The sequence below is a fragment of the Halichoeres trimaculatus genome, unplaced genomic scaffold (genome assembly GCF_033239565.1).
Source record: "Halichoeres trimaculatus isolate MK-OKI-2021-1 unplaced genomic scaffold, fHalTri1.1 fHalTri1_scaffold_2, whole genome shotgun sequence".
Taxonomy (NCBI): Eukaryota; Metazoa; Chordata; class Actinopteri; order Labriformes; family Labridae; genus Halichoeres; species Halichoeres trimaculatus.
Window position 1 is genome coordinate 30,000,502 of NW_027437180.1, and position 16,460 is coordinate 30,016,961.

The following is a 16,460-nucleotide window of genomic DNA, read 5'->3' on the forward strand; positions in this document are numbered from 1 at the left end:
TTGAATATTAATTCAGAGTGCAGACTTGGTGTGCTGACACCAAGTGTGAGTCACACTTGAAGTGCCAAAGACTCTGGCAAATTCTTTTTTTGGCTTTTTAAAAGTCAGGTTTGCATCAGCTGATGGGAGCAGACGCATATTTCAGTTTTCTCCAGCTTCAGATGTGCCGTGAATCTTAACATATTGAGAACATAAACTCACCATGACTAGAGCTGACCCCTGCTGCTGCTGCTGTGCAAACTAACAATGAGGGGAGAGTTAGACACTCAGGATGGGATTGTTGCTCTGTTTCTCTCTCCCAGTTCTAAGCCTCTCGTTCCTCCCCTTTGCTATGATCCTGCAGCTTCTCTTTGTCTGTTCTTATTTGTTTCTTTCTCTCCACCTCATCCCTTCATTCTCATCCCACAGCCCTGTTCGACAGTCCACATGAGCGTCTCCAAACCCCCTCCGCCCCCCTCCACCTCCCACCTCGTCATCCCTCCCTCCTCCACCTCTACCCCTGCCTCGTCCGCCACCTCCCCCTCAACAACTCCCCACTCCACCGCCCTCCCCCCTCCCTCGCCAGTCAAGATCTCTATGCAGGAGCACTTTGCCATCAACGTGTGCCCGGGCCCCATTCTTCCCATCCCGCAGATCTCAGACTTTTTCCCGCGTTTCCACGACTACCCCTGCACGCCCCCACCTCCGAGGGAGAAGAAGATCTTAAAAGAAGAGACGTTCAATGGAGAGACAATTGGAGGAGGGTACAAGGATGGGGAAAGGAGGGAGAGCCAAGATGGAGAGAGGGAGGAAACTGTCGACTCAGATGACGATGACAGTGAGTGGGGAAAATAAAGGAGAGCACAGTGGAAAAGTTGTGTTCAGTGTTAGTATTTACTTAATAGGGAATTAAAACACGAAGCAGCAGAAAAAAACATTTCCCCATTTTTTAAAACTTGCCTTTTCATCTCTTTTCCTTAACTCAAAATGAGATACTGCAGCTTCCCCAGAAGCACAACATATGCTTTTGGAGTAAATGTGGAGTCAAGCATTTTGCCAAAAGTGTGTGTCACTCCCGCTTTGTGTGACACGGCGCCTCCGATGATTTATTGGACATTGTTGCAAAAAGCGGGACTCGGCCGGCAAGTTTCTGCTCATTCCCAAACAGTAATCAAACAAGACAGATCAATTCATATTAGGCATCGGCGTGTTTTTAAGAGGCCATCTGCTTCAAATATGACTCAGAGCTTGTGAGCGTGTGTGTGCGATTGAGTGTGTTTGTCCTTCCACTGGCAGTAATTGCTGTTATTTGCGTGTTTTACTTTTTCAGCCTACCTGGGAACATTGGAGTTCAATCTGCTCTTTGATCAGGAGAACAACTGTCTTCACTGTACTATTCACAAGGCGAAGGTACGCATAATTTCAGCAGCTCTTTCATACAAACAGAACTCTGTCACTCTATTTGTCTGTGTGTTTTTGTATGTTTGGTTGCGTAATCCGCCTTTAAGGCCCAATGAAAACAATTCTCTTGTGTTGCTTATAAGTTTGCATAAGACATCAGACAGTTTTGTCTTAAAGTCACACTTCTGCTGCGGCAGCTTGTCAATTCAAGACAGAATCATCCCTTTCCTGCTGCTTTGGATACATTTGGGATGTCCATTGTTCAAGGACAACAGCCTTGGATTACACATCATGTACTGTAACATGGTTTTAATTATGTAAAGCTCTTTGAGTGGTTCCCCTGAGGACAACACAAAGAGATCCTGAAGGGGAGAAAACAGCAGCCTGTGAAGAAACATCCAGAGGCACTTTACAGCTGTAACTACAGTATGAAAAGTCTGTGGTACTCTGCCTCATCCCAACCCTCCCTGCTGTGTGTGAAGGGTTTCAGGCCATGCTGATGTCACTTTAACACAATGTGTAAATGTATATCTTTGTGTGTTTCTGTCATCAGGGACTGAAAGCCATGGACTCCAATGGGCTGGCAGATCCATACGTCAAGCTACATCTTCTCCCCGGAGCAAGCAAGGTCATTATTCCAACCTCACCTCAGTGTCAATTAATGTAACATGCTACCACACAGAGCTGCTCCACACACTGATACTGCCTCAGGAAAGTCCCACAGCACACAGGAAAGCAGCTGAAAATAGGAAACACTTGATTCATTATTCAAGTCAAGAAACCAAACAAAAGATGCTCTTTAACTTTTTGATAATAATCACTGCCATCTCTTGATTGCTGTCAGTGAAACACAATAAAAGAATCAAGCGTTTTGGGCAGCAGAGGAAACTGCATTGTTGTTGTTTACTGCTTTGTTTGATCCCACGTTGGGGCTGTAAACAAAAGCACAAAACAGACACATCAAAAACCTCTATCAGACTTGATATTTTTATATGGTATTTTTTATTACATTTTAATACTTTTAGTTTTAGTGAACATGTTCTATGACATTTCACACCTTTTGCCCTCCTCCTCATAACAAGTACATAGAAAATGTACCTCTACTTCTTATCTTAATGCTTTGACACCACATCTCACATTCATTTACTGATGAAAGACGTTGTCATGCAAAGTGCCAAACAGTGTTAATTAACACCATTTTTACCCATTCACACCCTCCTGGATTCAGTGTCTTGAAAGAAGGACACCTTGGTTACCACCTAACCACAGCTGCTCCTAGGAGTTAGTTTGACCCAAAAGTTGCAGAATAAGATCCACAAAGAAGTTATCGTATCCCCACTGTTCCCCCCTCTATGTGACTGTTTAATCTTGATTTAAGGAAGATGATGAGTCGGACCATTAAGTACTGGAAGGTAACTTTTAGGATGGGCATTGAGTCCATTTAACAGCTGTGAAAAGTTGTTGTAGGCTTGTTACAAATATTGTACAAATAGATATCATCTACAGATCAAACTATAATCCAGTTTTACCCAAAAAGTTTGGATGTAACTTTGTTTTTGTCTCCCAGAACTTTTTGGCCCTGCAGAAGTCAGTGTTTTTCTTCAGACCGTTTTCTCACAGTGCTGCCTCTATTTTACCAACAACTAACATATATGCCGCCTCATGTTATTTGGAAGTTTTTTTATTACTTAATGGCAAAAAGCGTACAACTTTCAGATGCCCTTCAACCACTGTCTGGCGGTTGTGAATGACTAATTGAATGAAAGGAATTTATTTCGGTTCTCTTGCCCAACATGAAACAATTTACAAACTTGAAATGAAGTTTCAAAATTTCAGATTCCCCAAGAGAAACTGAAAGGGTGTAGGTTGAAGCTAAAGCTTATTTAGACCTACCTCTCTTATTTCATAAGACAAAGAAAATATCACAAAGTCAACAAAGAAAAAAATCACAAAGTATCACACGATAATCAGTGGATGGAAAAAAAATAAAAAACACATTTTTAAGACCAAATAACAGTCCCATGAACTCCTGTTTTTATTGTTTTTACTATCATTGAAAGTTTACTTGAGTATCAAAAAATCACAACACATCCCCCATAATTATTTACTGAACAAAAGCTGATTAAACAAATTGGGAAAATAATGTAACGTTTACCTTACTTGATTTAATGAGAACTTTTTTTCAGATATTGGAAATGACAAAAAACACATTTGTTAACAGTTTCTGAAAATGTAAAAGAAAGGACCCCATGCTCCCTACTTATCTGCAAACTTGAGTCAATGTGGGAAACCTATGACCAAACACCAACCATCTAGAAGCATCATAGGGGACATCATAGGGGACTGATTATGTCCTGTGTGCTCTACTTTTTTAAATACTTTAGTAAATTAGGTATGTGTAAAACACTTGATCAAAAATACTAAACACTCTTGGAAAGCTGTGATTTGTTTTAAGGTGTGGAGCAGAGCACACTGCAGTTTCTTCCAGCATAATGTGGTCAGTCCATGGCTCTGCTTTATCAAGCACAAACATGTTCTGGTCCGCCGCACCGCTCTTGTCTTGTTTTCAGCTCAAGCAGCGGGGGAAGATAAGCTTTGCCACGATATACCAACCTTTAGCTCTGTCAGACTGCAACCTGTTGTCGGCCATTTTGGCTCAAGGTTGAGATAAAACAAGGTTATGGTAAGTGTGGGGAGGCCGCTGAGGAAAGACAGGGTTGAACGAGGCAACTGCCTGAGGTCTAAGGTGCTAACAATAACAACGTCTGGGGGATTTTTTTTGTGTGTCCTCCAGCCTTCCTGCTCAGTCTGTCTTCCCCTCACGTCGTAATCACTCTCTTTTCCCCACTTTCCGCCCATATCTCTGTCTGTATCTCACATCCGCCTGTGACCCTCTTTGACCTTGAAATACCAACAGTGTGGGGAGAGAGAAGGGAGACAACTGAAAGGGAGAAAAGAGAGAGTGAGGAAAGAAAGGGAGGGAGGGAGAGATAGATGAGGGGAGGACAGCAGCAGGTGGTTGTCATGGAAACAGGGAGGATTGTTACACGGCTCACGTCAACAGGCGAGGGTTGATGGGGGGAGAGGAGGGGTAGAGGTGGTGGGGGGGTGGTGAGAAAGCATCAATGGGGTAGGTAAGTACCCATGAACAGCCGTGTGTTAAATACCCACCAGGCTGGGGCCACATCACTTGAAAAAGGCGGGAGCGTACGCATGTAAGAATGAGGATGACGGACGCAGTCACACACCAGCTCTTGTCGGCATTCAGGCTCAGCATGTGAGCATTACAATGAATAATACAGAACACAAAAGGTCTCACTTTCTGCAAGATTGAGTTGTCAAAATACAGAGAAAATGCACACAATGAAGTGTCATTTCCTTCTCTCAGCCCCTCACATCCTCCAACACACGCCCTATAACCACTGCACAGTCAGGCATGCTGTCTTGTGATGTGAAAAACCAGCACACGCTAACATATATACGCCTATGACCTTGCAGACACATGCTAAGGCTTTAGTCACAGTCACACAGTGATGCTCTAGTCATCCGTCTCCCCACTCTGTCAGCCCCTCTCCCACTCTCACACACAAACATGGGTACAATAGTTAGGTCTGTTTATGATCTTGGTTATTTTGTCACCATCCATTCCTAATTGAGGTGCTTGGGAAATTCACACACAGTCTTGACTTCCTCAACTACAGCTCTGGGAAAAGGGAATCAAGAGAAAGAAAGTGTGAAATGCATAAGATCCGTGCAGACAGATGGAGAAAAAGAAGGGAGAGTGTGATGGACAGATGGAGGGCTAGAGATAAAACATTTAGAAACAGATGTAAAAGCACAAGTGCAGAGGGAAAATGGAGCCAGGGAGTGACAGAGGGCAGGAAGACAGAGCTGGTGTTTTAAGTGTTTTTAGATGAAGCATGACAGAAATGTGCTTACAAATCCAACCCAATTCAGTCAATGAGGACTGATGATGAGTGGAGAAACAGTTGTTTTGGCACACAAAAATATGTGAGACCCTCAAGACGTGACTCTGCCTGTACACAGCTCCACCTGCACGTTATTAATGAATCAAACAAATGACATGAATCGAAAAACATTTGTTCCCCTCATGGAGCAGGCTCTGTGGGGGTGACTCTTGAAAAAGAGCCAAAAGTTTCTCGCAGAAAATGGAGATTAAATAGGAGACGGTGACGGGAGAAGGGAGTGAAAGGGGGAAAAGCAGCACAGGCAGAACAATGGGATGTGGGGACAAAAAAAACAGACCAAGGAAGGAAGATGGAAAGGACAGTTCAGGATCAGACCCTGAGGCACTCGCAAGAGGCTGGCTGTGGCAGAGAGAAAAAAGGGAGAGTAAGAGATGAGGTGTTTATCTGCAAAGCCTCAGACACCAGCAGGACTGTTTGGAAAGAAAAACATACACACTTACTTCACAAGCTGCAAGCACACAGACTCTGTATAATTATGCATAACCAGCAGCAGTGGAAGATCCTTCACTCAAACAAATTAAGGCAGAAATACCAAAATGTTGCATAAAAGGACTCAAGAAAAGGTCTGTGTATTAAACATACTTATGAAATATCAAATAAAAGTCATCAGTATGCGAGGAGAATGCCTCTGTGTCAGCCTTATATTATAAAATTTGTAAATGGTGCATTACATTTCCCTCTTGTGAAGAGAGGGATGTCTGCACTACCTTTTGCCAGCTGCCCAGACAAATAAATGGATGGGTTGATGCTTGAAAATGTGTGCAGCATTTCAATGTTACTGGTAGATGTGGAGATATACCTCCTCCCTCTAAATACTGCTGGAAAATTTAGACGGCTGGCAAAGCACACACATTTTTCCTGTTGTCTACAAACTGCAGAAAAAGACCAAAATGAACAAAATGTCTCGCTCTGTCTCCCTCTCAATTCTTCAGACTTCTCCGTGCCAATCTATGGCACACAGCCCTGAGCAGATTTATTCCTACAAAAGATGTGAATCTTTAAAAATGGGTCAGTCCTTTAAAAAAAGATTGAGAATTCCCTTTAAGAACCAGCGTTGAAGATTTAGGGAGATCTATTGGTAGAAACAAAATGAAATATTCATAGGGATGTTTCTGCTAGTGTAAAACCACCTGAAGTATGAAATGTTGGGGTTAGCTTTTACCCCAGAATAGGCTCATATCAGAGAGGATGTTTGCATTTGCCATGTTGCACCACAGTGTCTTTTTAAGAGCATGGCACCACAAAAAGCCTGCTTCATTTACTCCTAGTTCCACACCCACTGTGTTTTCTCCTACACATTTGGAAGGTAATGTTGAATGGGAGGGTTGGAATCTGCAACCAGATCAGTAGATCCATTAAATCTTACAAGCGTGTCCTTTAAGGCAAGGTTAAATCATTTTCATTCACTCTTTCATCCTTCATGTCACCCATTAGACAATTAACATGGCTTTCTAAATGATTTATGGATCCAACTGGCAGTTTAACATGTCTGTGGTCAAGCTTTTAGGCATAATCTCATGAAGCATCTCTACTAGGCTAGCCATGCCTGGCTTGTTAGATTGTTGTTGGCTTTTCCCAGTGAAAGTACAGATGGTAGAGAAGTGGGCACCCGCTATTTGAAGTTAACCTTTACATGACATTGGTCTGCTTTCTGACTGGAGATTCTGGCAAGTAGGGCAATGAGTCTGCTACTCTCCTCAAGCTCTCTTAGCTTCCTCAGGCTAATGAGTAAACACTTGTGTTCCCATTCTGTTGTGTTCAGGGTAAACTGGCCAATCCATCACTTAATCCAGAAGCTACAGAATACCAAACATCACGGCAGCCAAGTGGCCATCGAGGCAAGCAAAAAAGAAACCAATGGATGACTTGGTCTAGTAATTATACAGTCACTGGACCAGCTCATATGTTTTCAGTGATCCTAAAGTTGACAGCATAATGGTCAGCATTCTCCCCATGGGGCTCATCAAGAAACACCATAACCTGAAAGATGAAGCTCAACTGTCTGTCATCCTGGGGCTTCATCCTGGCATATTCCGGACACTTGTCCTTGTGGGTTGCTTTGAGCAGTTGTCACTGTCATGTCGTGTTTCTCAGATGTGCCCCGCAATTTCTTTGTGTCTGATTTCTACGAAGAATCTTTACTTTGAGTCGAGAGACATTCTCTAATGGAGGAACATTTTCAGAGCAGTTCTCCATCAGTACCTTTTACCACCTTTCATGCAAGGAGTTCCCCCCTCCAGAGTCTTCTGGGAGAGACTTCAGGAGTTAGAGCATTGTTTTAACTGAAGCACCCTGTCCCTTCTGGACAACATCTGCAAAGATGAGCATAACTATGTCAGTGGTCAACAAAGGAATGGGAACTTTTCTCTTCAAGTGAATCCCACCAGTAAGAGAAGTTTCACGCCTAACAATCTTTTCCCGTAACTATCCCCAGCAGAGGAACCTCTGACGTCAGCGACAGTGAATTAGCCCTGAAGCAGTGGAAACACTGGAGACAAGGCTTTAGGGCTGGATAGACATATGAGACTAGCTGAGAATCTGGAAGCTTGCCAGTCCAGGTGGGAATAGAGTCCCTATGCAGTCCCAAATCAGGGTGTCTCGTCCAGAAAGTTCTGGTCTCAGGCCACAACCGCAGAGCAGGTGGATATCTGTTGGTTCTCCTCAATGAGTTTTTGTTGAGCTTCGATTAAACAAACTAAGGCTTCATCCAGATGTCTGTTTCCCAACAGCCCTGGTAAGGGATGGGAACCGAATTAGGTACTTTTATTGGCACTGACTGAAGTCTGTCAGAAGTACCAGGTACCGATTCATGTAAAACCAAAAGGTACCATGTTTAGATACCTCAATGCATCCTTGTGACTGTGGGGAGAAAAAGAGTAGGCGATTTTCCATGCTGGACATGAACGCAGCATTGCAGAGTTATATATCGAAGAATGAATGTGTTAAATTGAAAAAATGTATATTTTGTTATTTAAAAAGATTGGTATTTTTTACCACATAAACACAAAAAAGTACAAAAAATTCGTACCATTGAGTACCGGTACCTATTGCCAGATACCGGGTATTGGTACCATATTGTTGCAAATGTGAAAGGTACCCATCCCTAGTCCTGGTCCCTTCTGTGAAATCTCATATAACCATTAAAAAAGGAAATCAACATCATCTACTCAAAGGCATCCTGCAGTCTACAGTCCTTGAATAGAAGTGTTTCAGTCTCTTTATAAACATGGCATCATCCATTCTCTGGCTTTAACCGTCCAATGAGCAGCCAAGACATACGAGTCTTAAGAGATCCACTGCTCTGTGGGACACTTCCTCCCACAACGCTGACTCTCCATCTTAACTAAAGCTTTAAGTAGAGGATGTACTTTCCCATAAACAACTGAAGAAATTAAGCCAGCTCTACCAGAACCTAGAAGTGTGGGGTTCTGGGACATAGTGGAGTCCTTTATGTTGTTTGGTTCCTGTTATGGGTAAACGTGTCGGATTGGTTTTAATTATTAGGTTTCTTCTTGACGTTGGTATTTCAGGGTTGGGTTCTGTTTATTTTTTTTGTCTTGGGTTCCTTCTTTGTTTTGAAATATGTTTTTATAAACTCATTTTCTTAAAGGTGCTAAATAAATTAATTTCTTTAGTTTATTCATTTCTGATTACTATTGCTGTCTTCATTTATGTCTTTCCGTTTTGTTCATCGGCCTGGACACCTGTTAGCTAGCCTGTTGCATTACTCAAGGAATTTACCCCCTTCCTGCCAATTAATGACTCACTTTCTTACAACCGTAAATTACATTGACCTTTTAACTTTGATTACCCTGTGCAAGTGAAATGTCATTGGATTGGACTAATTCATATTATGCTGAAAACATGGTATATTTTATAATTGTAATAACTTTATCTATATATATATATATATATATATATATATATATATATATATATATATATATATATATATATATATATATATATATATATATATATATATATATATATATATATATATATATATATATATATATATACACGTGTGTGTGTGTCTGTGTGTGTGTGTGTGTGTGTGCTTTTAAGTTATTTTTGGCAGCTTTTGTGCCTTTAACTGGATAAGAGAGAGGACAGTAGATAGAGCAGGAAACAGGGTGAGAGTGGGTAATGACATGCCGGAAAGATTCAAACCCGGAGTATCCGCGCTCTTATTCTGATAAACATTTTGAACAGATTTCTTGCTCTTTTGTCAAAGATTTCTTGCTCTTTTGTCAAAGATTTCTTGAGTAACTTTAAGAACCATGAGCTTTCAGTTAGCAGCAGCTCCATACCATCATCAATTTTTAACTTTCTGCAACAGTTTTACCCCTAACGTAACTGATAAAACATAGTTGCCTGCCCTGGATTTGTTTCCTGTAAACTTTTAAAACCAGCAAGTAAGTCACAGTCCTTACAATGCGTGAAGTTGAGTATTTGTAGTGATGCAGAAGTGCACTAAGATCCAGTTACCACTGAGGTGAAGTGTCGGTACCTGAAAACTGTAGCTACAGCATACAAGTTAGTATCCCATCCCCTGATAGCTTCTCTGGGCTCGAGAGGACAGCTAGCTTAGACTTTGTCTGCAGGATGTTCCATTAGTTCATTTAATTTGAGGAGGATTGACACAGGACAAGCCTGAGCTTTTTAAAGAGGGTATGGCAAAACTTATATGTATGGAGCAAGTGAAAAAGCATTTTAATAGAATGCGGGCCAAATATCTTGGAGGGATGATAAACATTACAATATAAACATGAGGAAATCAAAATAAAAACCCAAACAAGATGAGCAAAACCTTAAGGCAACTTTGAGAAATAAGGCAGCAAGTGGCTTGCAAACTTATTTATGGATGGTGAAGCTATTCAGGGCTCGTGGGCATTTCCTCTCTTAGAAAGCTTTAATTTTTCATGCTGAGTGTGTTGTGCAGTTTAATTGGCCGCTGTGTGTTTGAGACACAGTGCTTGTTTTTGAGGTCTGGCTCGTGCTAATGTGCTGTCTTATCAAGTTGAGGAGCAGACAGACGGACAGGTGAGGCGAGAGAAGCCTTGCGTCCTCTCACTCTCCTCTACAAAGTAGGCAGCAGATGTCTGCTATTTCCTGAGGGACAGAGATAAATGATGTTTCTCCTCTCTCACTTTCTCCTGCTCTTCCTTCTTTCTTGATCTTTTGGTGTCGCTCGTTTTCTTCTTTTTCATGATCTCAGATTCCCTTTTCTCTTATTCAGATCTGACGAGCTTGCTCCCTCACCCTTAAAACATTGTTCATTCCTCTTTTCTACTTTTGATCTGTCGTCCTATAATTTTCTTTCATATCTTTTTTTCTTTTGATCTCCACAGGCAAACAAGCTGCGCACGAAAACCTTGAAGAATACGTTGAATCCAGTATGGAATGAAACTCTGGTGTATCATGGCATCACAGCAGCCGACATGACCACTAAAACACTCAGGTAGGTGTGCAGCCAGCAATAGATAGCGCAATGACCAGTTTATTACGTGGAAGATAAAGATCCATGGTTTATAATTCTCCAGTGCACTGCCAGCAGCAGTCTATGCCTCCCAGTGGGCTTTTCCAGGTAATTCATTATTACAGCCAGACGACGCCAGCCAACTGTTCCACTTGCTGTTGCTGCAGTAACTTGCTCAGGTGCCGGCTGTGCCGGTGAGTTTCCGCCCCCCTCCCTCCTGCTGTGCTCTCCATACGGACTGATTGAGGTCAAGCGTAGCCATCTTGGCCCAAAAAAGCTGTGACACACTCGTGTCATCCTGCATGTGTGAGAGGATACAGAGACAGAGCCGTACATGTGTTTTGTTTTTGAACGCGTGCGCTGCTTATAATCAGTGTCAGTTTACTCAGCAGATTCATAATAGGCTTGGATGTTATTGTTTATCCTGAGGAAACAGAAGCACGTACACAGTCTGATGTTTGCGCCCACGTGCAAACAAACACACTCCACGTACACACATGTAGCTCATCTTTATCTCTTACACAAATGCGGACAGTCAGGTGTGGGCTTTTTCTCTCATGTGTATTTCAAGGACAACAACAGACACAGAGAACATGCATGGCCCCTCCTCTGTAAGTGGAAAACACACTCACACACACATTTGAAAACATCACACATCCTTGAGCTTTCTGAGAGCACACTCATTAGAAGAAAACGTTTATTTTTCCCCTCTAAATATGCACACATCCGCACACAACATCAGCTTGAGGAGACCCCCTTCAATTTAGAGGAAACCCACCTGACCTCTGTCCAAGGACACAGCCAACAGACACAAGCCAGCACGGGGGCTTCGGAAAGCCAAAAACGAGGAGGAGGAGTGTGACCAGAGTCGAGCTAGAGATGAAGAGAGGGAGAGAAAGAGAGAAGTGACTGCCAAGATCAACAAAGAGAGCAAGAGGGAGAGCGTGAATGATGTCAAGTGACAGATAAGGCAGTGTGGAAGAGGAGAATAGGGAGCACAAGATAGAGGAGGACAACAGAACAGAGGAAGGGGATCCAAGGGTCAGCTAAAAGAAGGAGAGTGTGGTGAAATGGATCAAGTGATGAATGAGGAAATTCACTTAGCTGAGGAAAAAAAAGAGCGAGTGATGGGGGGAGGGGAGTTTACACAAAGTGGAGCCAAGAAATGAAATTTGGGAAAAATGTGAGACTGCAAGTGAATGGAACATTGTCTGTCAGCAAGGAGAAAGTAAAACACAGACAAGAGGTAGAAAATGTGCTCCAACTCTCTCTGGAAGTGTTCAGGTGCCAGCGTGGTACCTCAGCCAATAGACAGACTTAGTTCTCATTACTCAACAGAAAGTGGCGAACAGTCAGAGAATAGAGAAAACACAGAGGGATCCCTGGAGAGATGTTTACTCACTTGGTTTCTGCCCTGCTGCATGCTGCCCTGCTGCTCCCAGCATGGTGCTGAGAAAGAGATACTGTACTCCTTGATCCCTGCGCTCATTGCACTGCGAGGCGGGAAGACTTTGTCCAGACTCAGCCTCCCTGTAGACCTGCCGAAGGGTCTGGACAATGCAGAGGGTGTACAAATTGCTGCAAGAGCAAAAACACTCCAGTTCACATTAACATGATTCGAATGCTCAAGAGCAAGGCTTTCAGAAAAATAGATTTAAGTCCTGATGTGTTTTGCTGATTGAAAAAAACAAATCATTTGTTGTTTGATGAAAGCATAGCCTGTGAGATTGACAACCAAAGTTTCCTGGACTTCCAAACAACTTTTTTGGATAAGTAAAACATGGCTGTCAGCTTTATTCTTCCGTATTTGTATTTTTTTTTATTCTTACAATCAAACAAACAGCTAAAAATGTAAGAATGAAGTTGTAGCTTAGAGACCAGATCCACAGTTGGATGGAAATCTGAGTTCTGTGCAAGTGTCTGTTTCTCCAGATACAACAACAGGCTGAAAGTGCATCACAGTCTGTGTTCTGCCTGTGGACTGTTTTCCTGTGAGCAATCATTGCCAGCTGTAAAGCTAGAGTACATTTCAACTTGAAGAAAACAAAACAGAATTCAGAATACCTCTGTTACAACTTCTGTGCCCACAGATAGCGTATTCTTAAGAAGAAACTGTTCAGGGATAAGTTTACTTCCTGCAAAAGACAAACAAAAACAACTAACAAACCTTCCAGCAGTGAAGCAAACTTTTGAAGAAAACAAGTTTTAGAAGAAGTCAGGCTCAGTATGAGTCCTTGCTGTGGTTATAAAAGCAAGTTTCACTGAAGTTAGTTAGCTGGTCTTCATTCAACAGCCCCTCTGATTGACTTTTCAGAATAAGCACAAGTCTCCATTGTTGTTTTGATGACACAGAGAAGTGAATGTCTGGTGTGTGGCACTGTCTTCTTGCAAGTTTGACTCCATGTTGAGAGTGAAATTTGAACTCTTGGACTATTTTTATTTGATTTAAATGTACGGATCAGACAGAAAATGAACAGGGCAGAAAATGCTGCTTGATGTAATGAAAGTTTTGAGGATTTCTTAAAGTAATGTCTAATAGTTTTGTTCTTCAGCCCACATCAAACACAGTGATGAAGTGCACTCACTAACATTTGAGTCATTAAGAAAAGTTAGGTGTGAAGCTTTTTCTTCTGGGTATGTTTTTTTTTTTTCAGTGATGACAAATGCTGTTAAAATGACATGCAGTGCTAAAGGAGAAGTTTAGTTTTCTGATTATTTATTCATTTTTTGCGATGGACTTACTCATTAGCAGCTGTAGTGGTTATATAAAGCCATTATGCTGTGACAAAATGCACTTAAAGAGGAAGAGACAGCTCAATAAAAGTTGGTTATGAAGTGGTGGTGGGAAAATTTGGCCTTTAACAACAGTTAAGTTAAACATTGGAGCCTTAGTGTTGGCTGTGGTTAGCTCACACACTCCAAAGTCTGTATAACCCTCTGCTCCATCTCTGTTACAGCAAAGGATTTGATGGGTTTCAATTGAAGTCAGTGTGTAACTCACACTGACTTTACTCAGTTGTGTTCTAGTCTCAGTTGTCAGATGTGACAGGATCTCTTTTTATCCAGACACGTTGCCCCGGTAACTGATGCTGAACGCCAAACCTGGTCTGGAGCAGGTAAAGTTCCAGGATAAGAGCTCACAGGGTGTGACAGACCGCCCGCTGACCAATCGGTTCTCTCGGGCGGGCATGAAAGACTGCGCAGTCACCAATTTGCTCAGCCGGAGTGAAGTCCTCCTGTGCGGGACCACCCCCTGTCTTTTTGGCCCAACATTTTTTCTTATGGGCTGTGAACAAACAATATCTTACTGATCATCATAACTGAGACATTGTCAGGGAAAAGTAGAAATGTGTGCAAATGGAATCTTTCATACCACTTTGAAGGATGTTTTTATATTCATTTTTATTTGCTCACACGTCCTTTTTTCCCCACTGCTATTGCATCTACAATACAAACTGCCTATAATGAGCGTTTTCCTTGGGATTTGTTGGAAAGTGGACTCTTTCTAATTATGAGGTTGGATATGATGCTGATCACACACACACTGACTGACATCATGAATGAATAAGGACCTAACTGCCCGTGTCGTCACATGATGAGATAGGTCAATTAATATCAGCATTTTGGAAATGTATGCATTCACAGAGTCAGTGATTTTTTTGCCAGCAATCCCTCCGGCTTCTCGCAGCCGCAGCCGTGTTGCTCCTGGCCTGGATAAAACTGCGGTACTCCTCGTATTTTTGCAGGATTATTTGCTGCTCCTCCGCCGTAAAGTAGGCTGCTCTCTTTTCCATTGATGAAGTTCAACAGGAAGTCGGGCACTGAAAAAAACATTAAAGCATCCTTTTAAAATAAAATACACTGAGTCAACCTTGGATCGTATTTCAAAAAACTTAATCTTGGCAGGTTGTATCATCTATTGGTCGATTTTAGTATTATAAATCTATTAACAAAATAGAACTCTATACCTCTCAGCACTATGTTTTATTCTGGATATGCAATTTTGTATTTAATTTCTAAAAAAAAAAAAACAACGCCCTAACTTTTGAAAACTGCTTTGTGGACAAGATGGTTTATTAATCTGCTCTGAAGCCAGAGGATAAGACAAGCTGAGTTGCCCTCCAGATTGTTTTATTGCATTGAGGTTGACATAGTTTGAAATTACGCCCAAATTCATCAAGAGTGTCAGCAGTCTTCCTCTGCCTCCTGGCAAGCTTATAATTTTCAGAGAGCAGTAACAATAATAATGTGGCGCCTTTATTCCTCCTCTTATTTAGGTGACGCAGCATATTTTAGTGTTTAATGCACCAAACAGTGAAGGGCTTTGTTTTTTCTTTGACATTTGGATGAAACTCATCTCTGAGACTCCTTGTGGCTTTTATGACTAAAAGGGAATATCAGGCTGCAAGTTAACAGAGAGGAGATGGAGCGTGTGGAGGTGTTGTGATGAGAGGTGGCATCAAGATATTCATTGTGTGCTTGTGTGTGTGTGCTTGTGTGTATGTGTGTAAAGGACTACCAACATGATGTCACTGCCAGGTCTAGTCACACTCAATTTCACTCCTCTATCTCTCCGTCCCTCTGTCAGGCTTTGTAATAGACTGTCCTGCGCTGTGGGGAGATAGGGATAAATCTAGGACCTGAATTGGTATTGGGTGGAGGGCGAAAAAGATTGGCTACTGGATACCTCTGGTGGAGAGATGGATGGTTGGGTACTGATATGGCCAAAATACAATCTTTCATTAGATGGTAGATGACACAGTGGGATTGATTGAATGTGGATGTGGAAATGTGAGTGTTAGGTAAGTTTTTCAAGAATGACAAATGGTGATGTCTCAATATATTGAATGTATTCCATGAATTATAAAAATACATTGATAGTCCTAGATAGTTGTGTTTTTCAAATTGTTCCTTATGACACCACAAGGTTCATTTTGTTATAATGCTTTTACTGAATTATTATTTGACATTTGGAACTATAGATATATCATTTTTTCTTAGAACTTTTCTTCTTTTCCTTCTTCTTCCTTTTCATCTTGTTCTTCTTTTTCTTTTTCTTATTCTTGTTCTTATCAGGGCTTGTCCTAATGTAAAACCATCTAGTGATATCAGGAAGTCAAGTTTTAAAAATACATTTTCCTGTATTTCCTGTATCAGCCTTAACTGGACTTATCGCAATGATGTATGGCAGTACCAGGATTTCTTTAGTGATTCTAAATCATGATTTTTTTGTGGAAAATTCTTTTTTTTCTTTTCTTTTTTTTTAAATTTAAGTCCTTCATTTTAGTCTTTGTGTATAAGATGGATTAGAAAAAGTTGAGATGCCAGATTCCCTGTATAAATCCTAAAAACTGACTCACATTTAATTTGCATTTTTTGGAAATGTGGCACTGTGGACATTTTCATCATCATTCAACTTTTTCACACAGTCTGAGCAAACTGAAAATCGGAAATGTTAAAGAATCACCATTTAAATCAAATCTGCACCTCAAATATTGCAAAAGAATCGAATCGGGACAAAAAATATCACCCCAGCCCTATTATTTTACCTGCTTAATTTAGCATCTCATCAGGATGTCATTTTGCCATACAGCCTCATTGAACTGCAC

The 16,460-nt window shown here is 41.5% G+C and overlaps 1 protein-coding gene across 2 annotated transcripts in view; it reads left to right on the plus strand.

Annotated features, from left to right (window-relative positions):
• doc2g (double C2-like domains, gamma) overlaps positions 1-16,460 on the plus strand; it is a 98,396-nt gene that overhangs the window by 47,969 nt on the left and 33,967 nt on the right. For both annotated transcript variants that reach the window (XM_074688775.1, XM_074688765.1), the window contains exons 2-5: positions 409-817; positions 1,310-1,389; positions 1,934-2,008; positions 10,724-10,833. In XM_074688775.1, coding sequence (XP_074544876.1) covers positions 427-817; positions 1,310-1,389; positions 1,934-2,008; positions 10,724-10,833 — 656 coding nt within the window. In that variant the 5' untranslated portion in view covers positions 409-426. The remainder of the gene's footprint in view (positions 1-408; positions 818-1,309; positions 1,390-1,933; positions 2,009-10,723; positions 10,834-16,460) is intronic.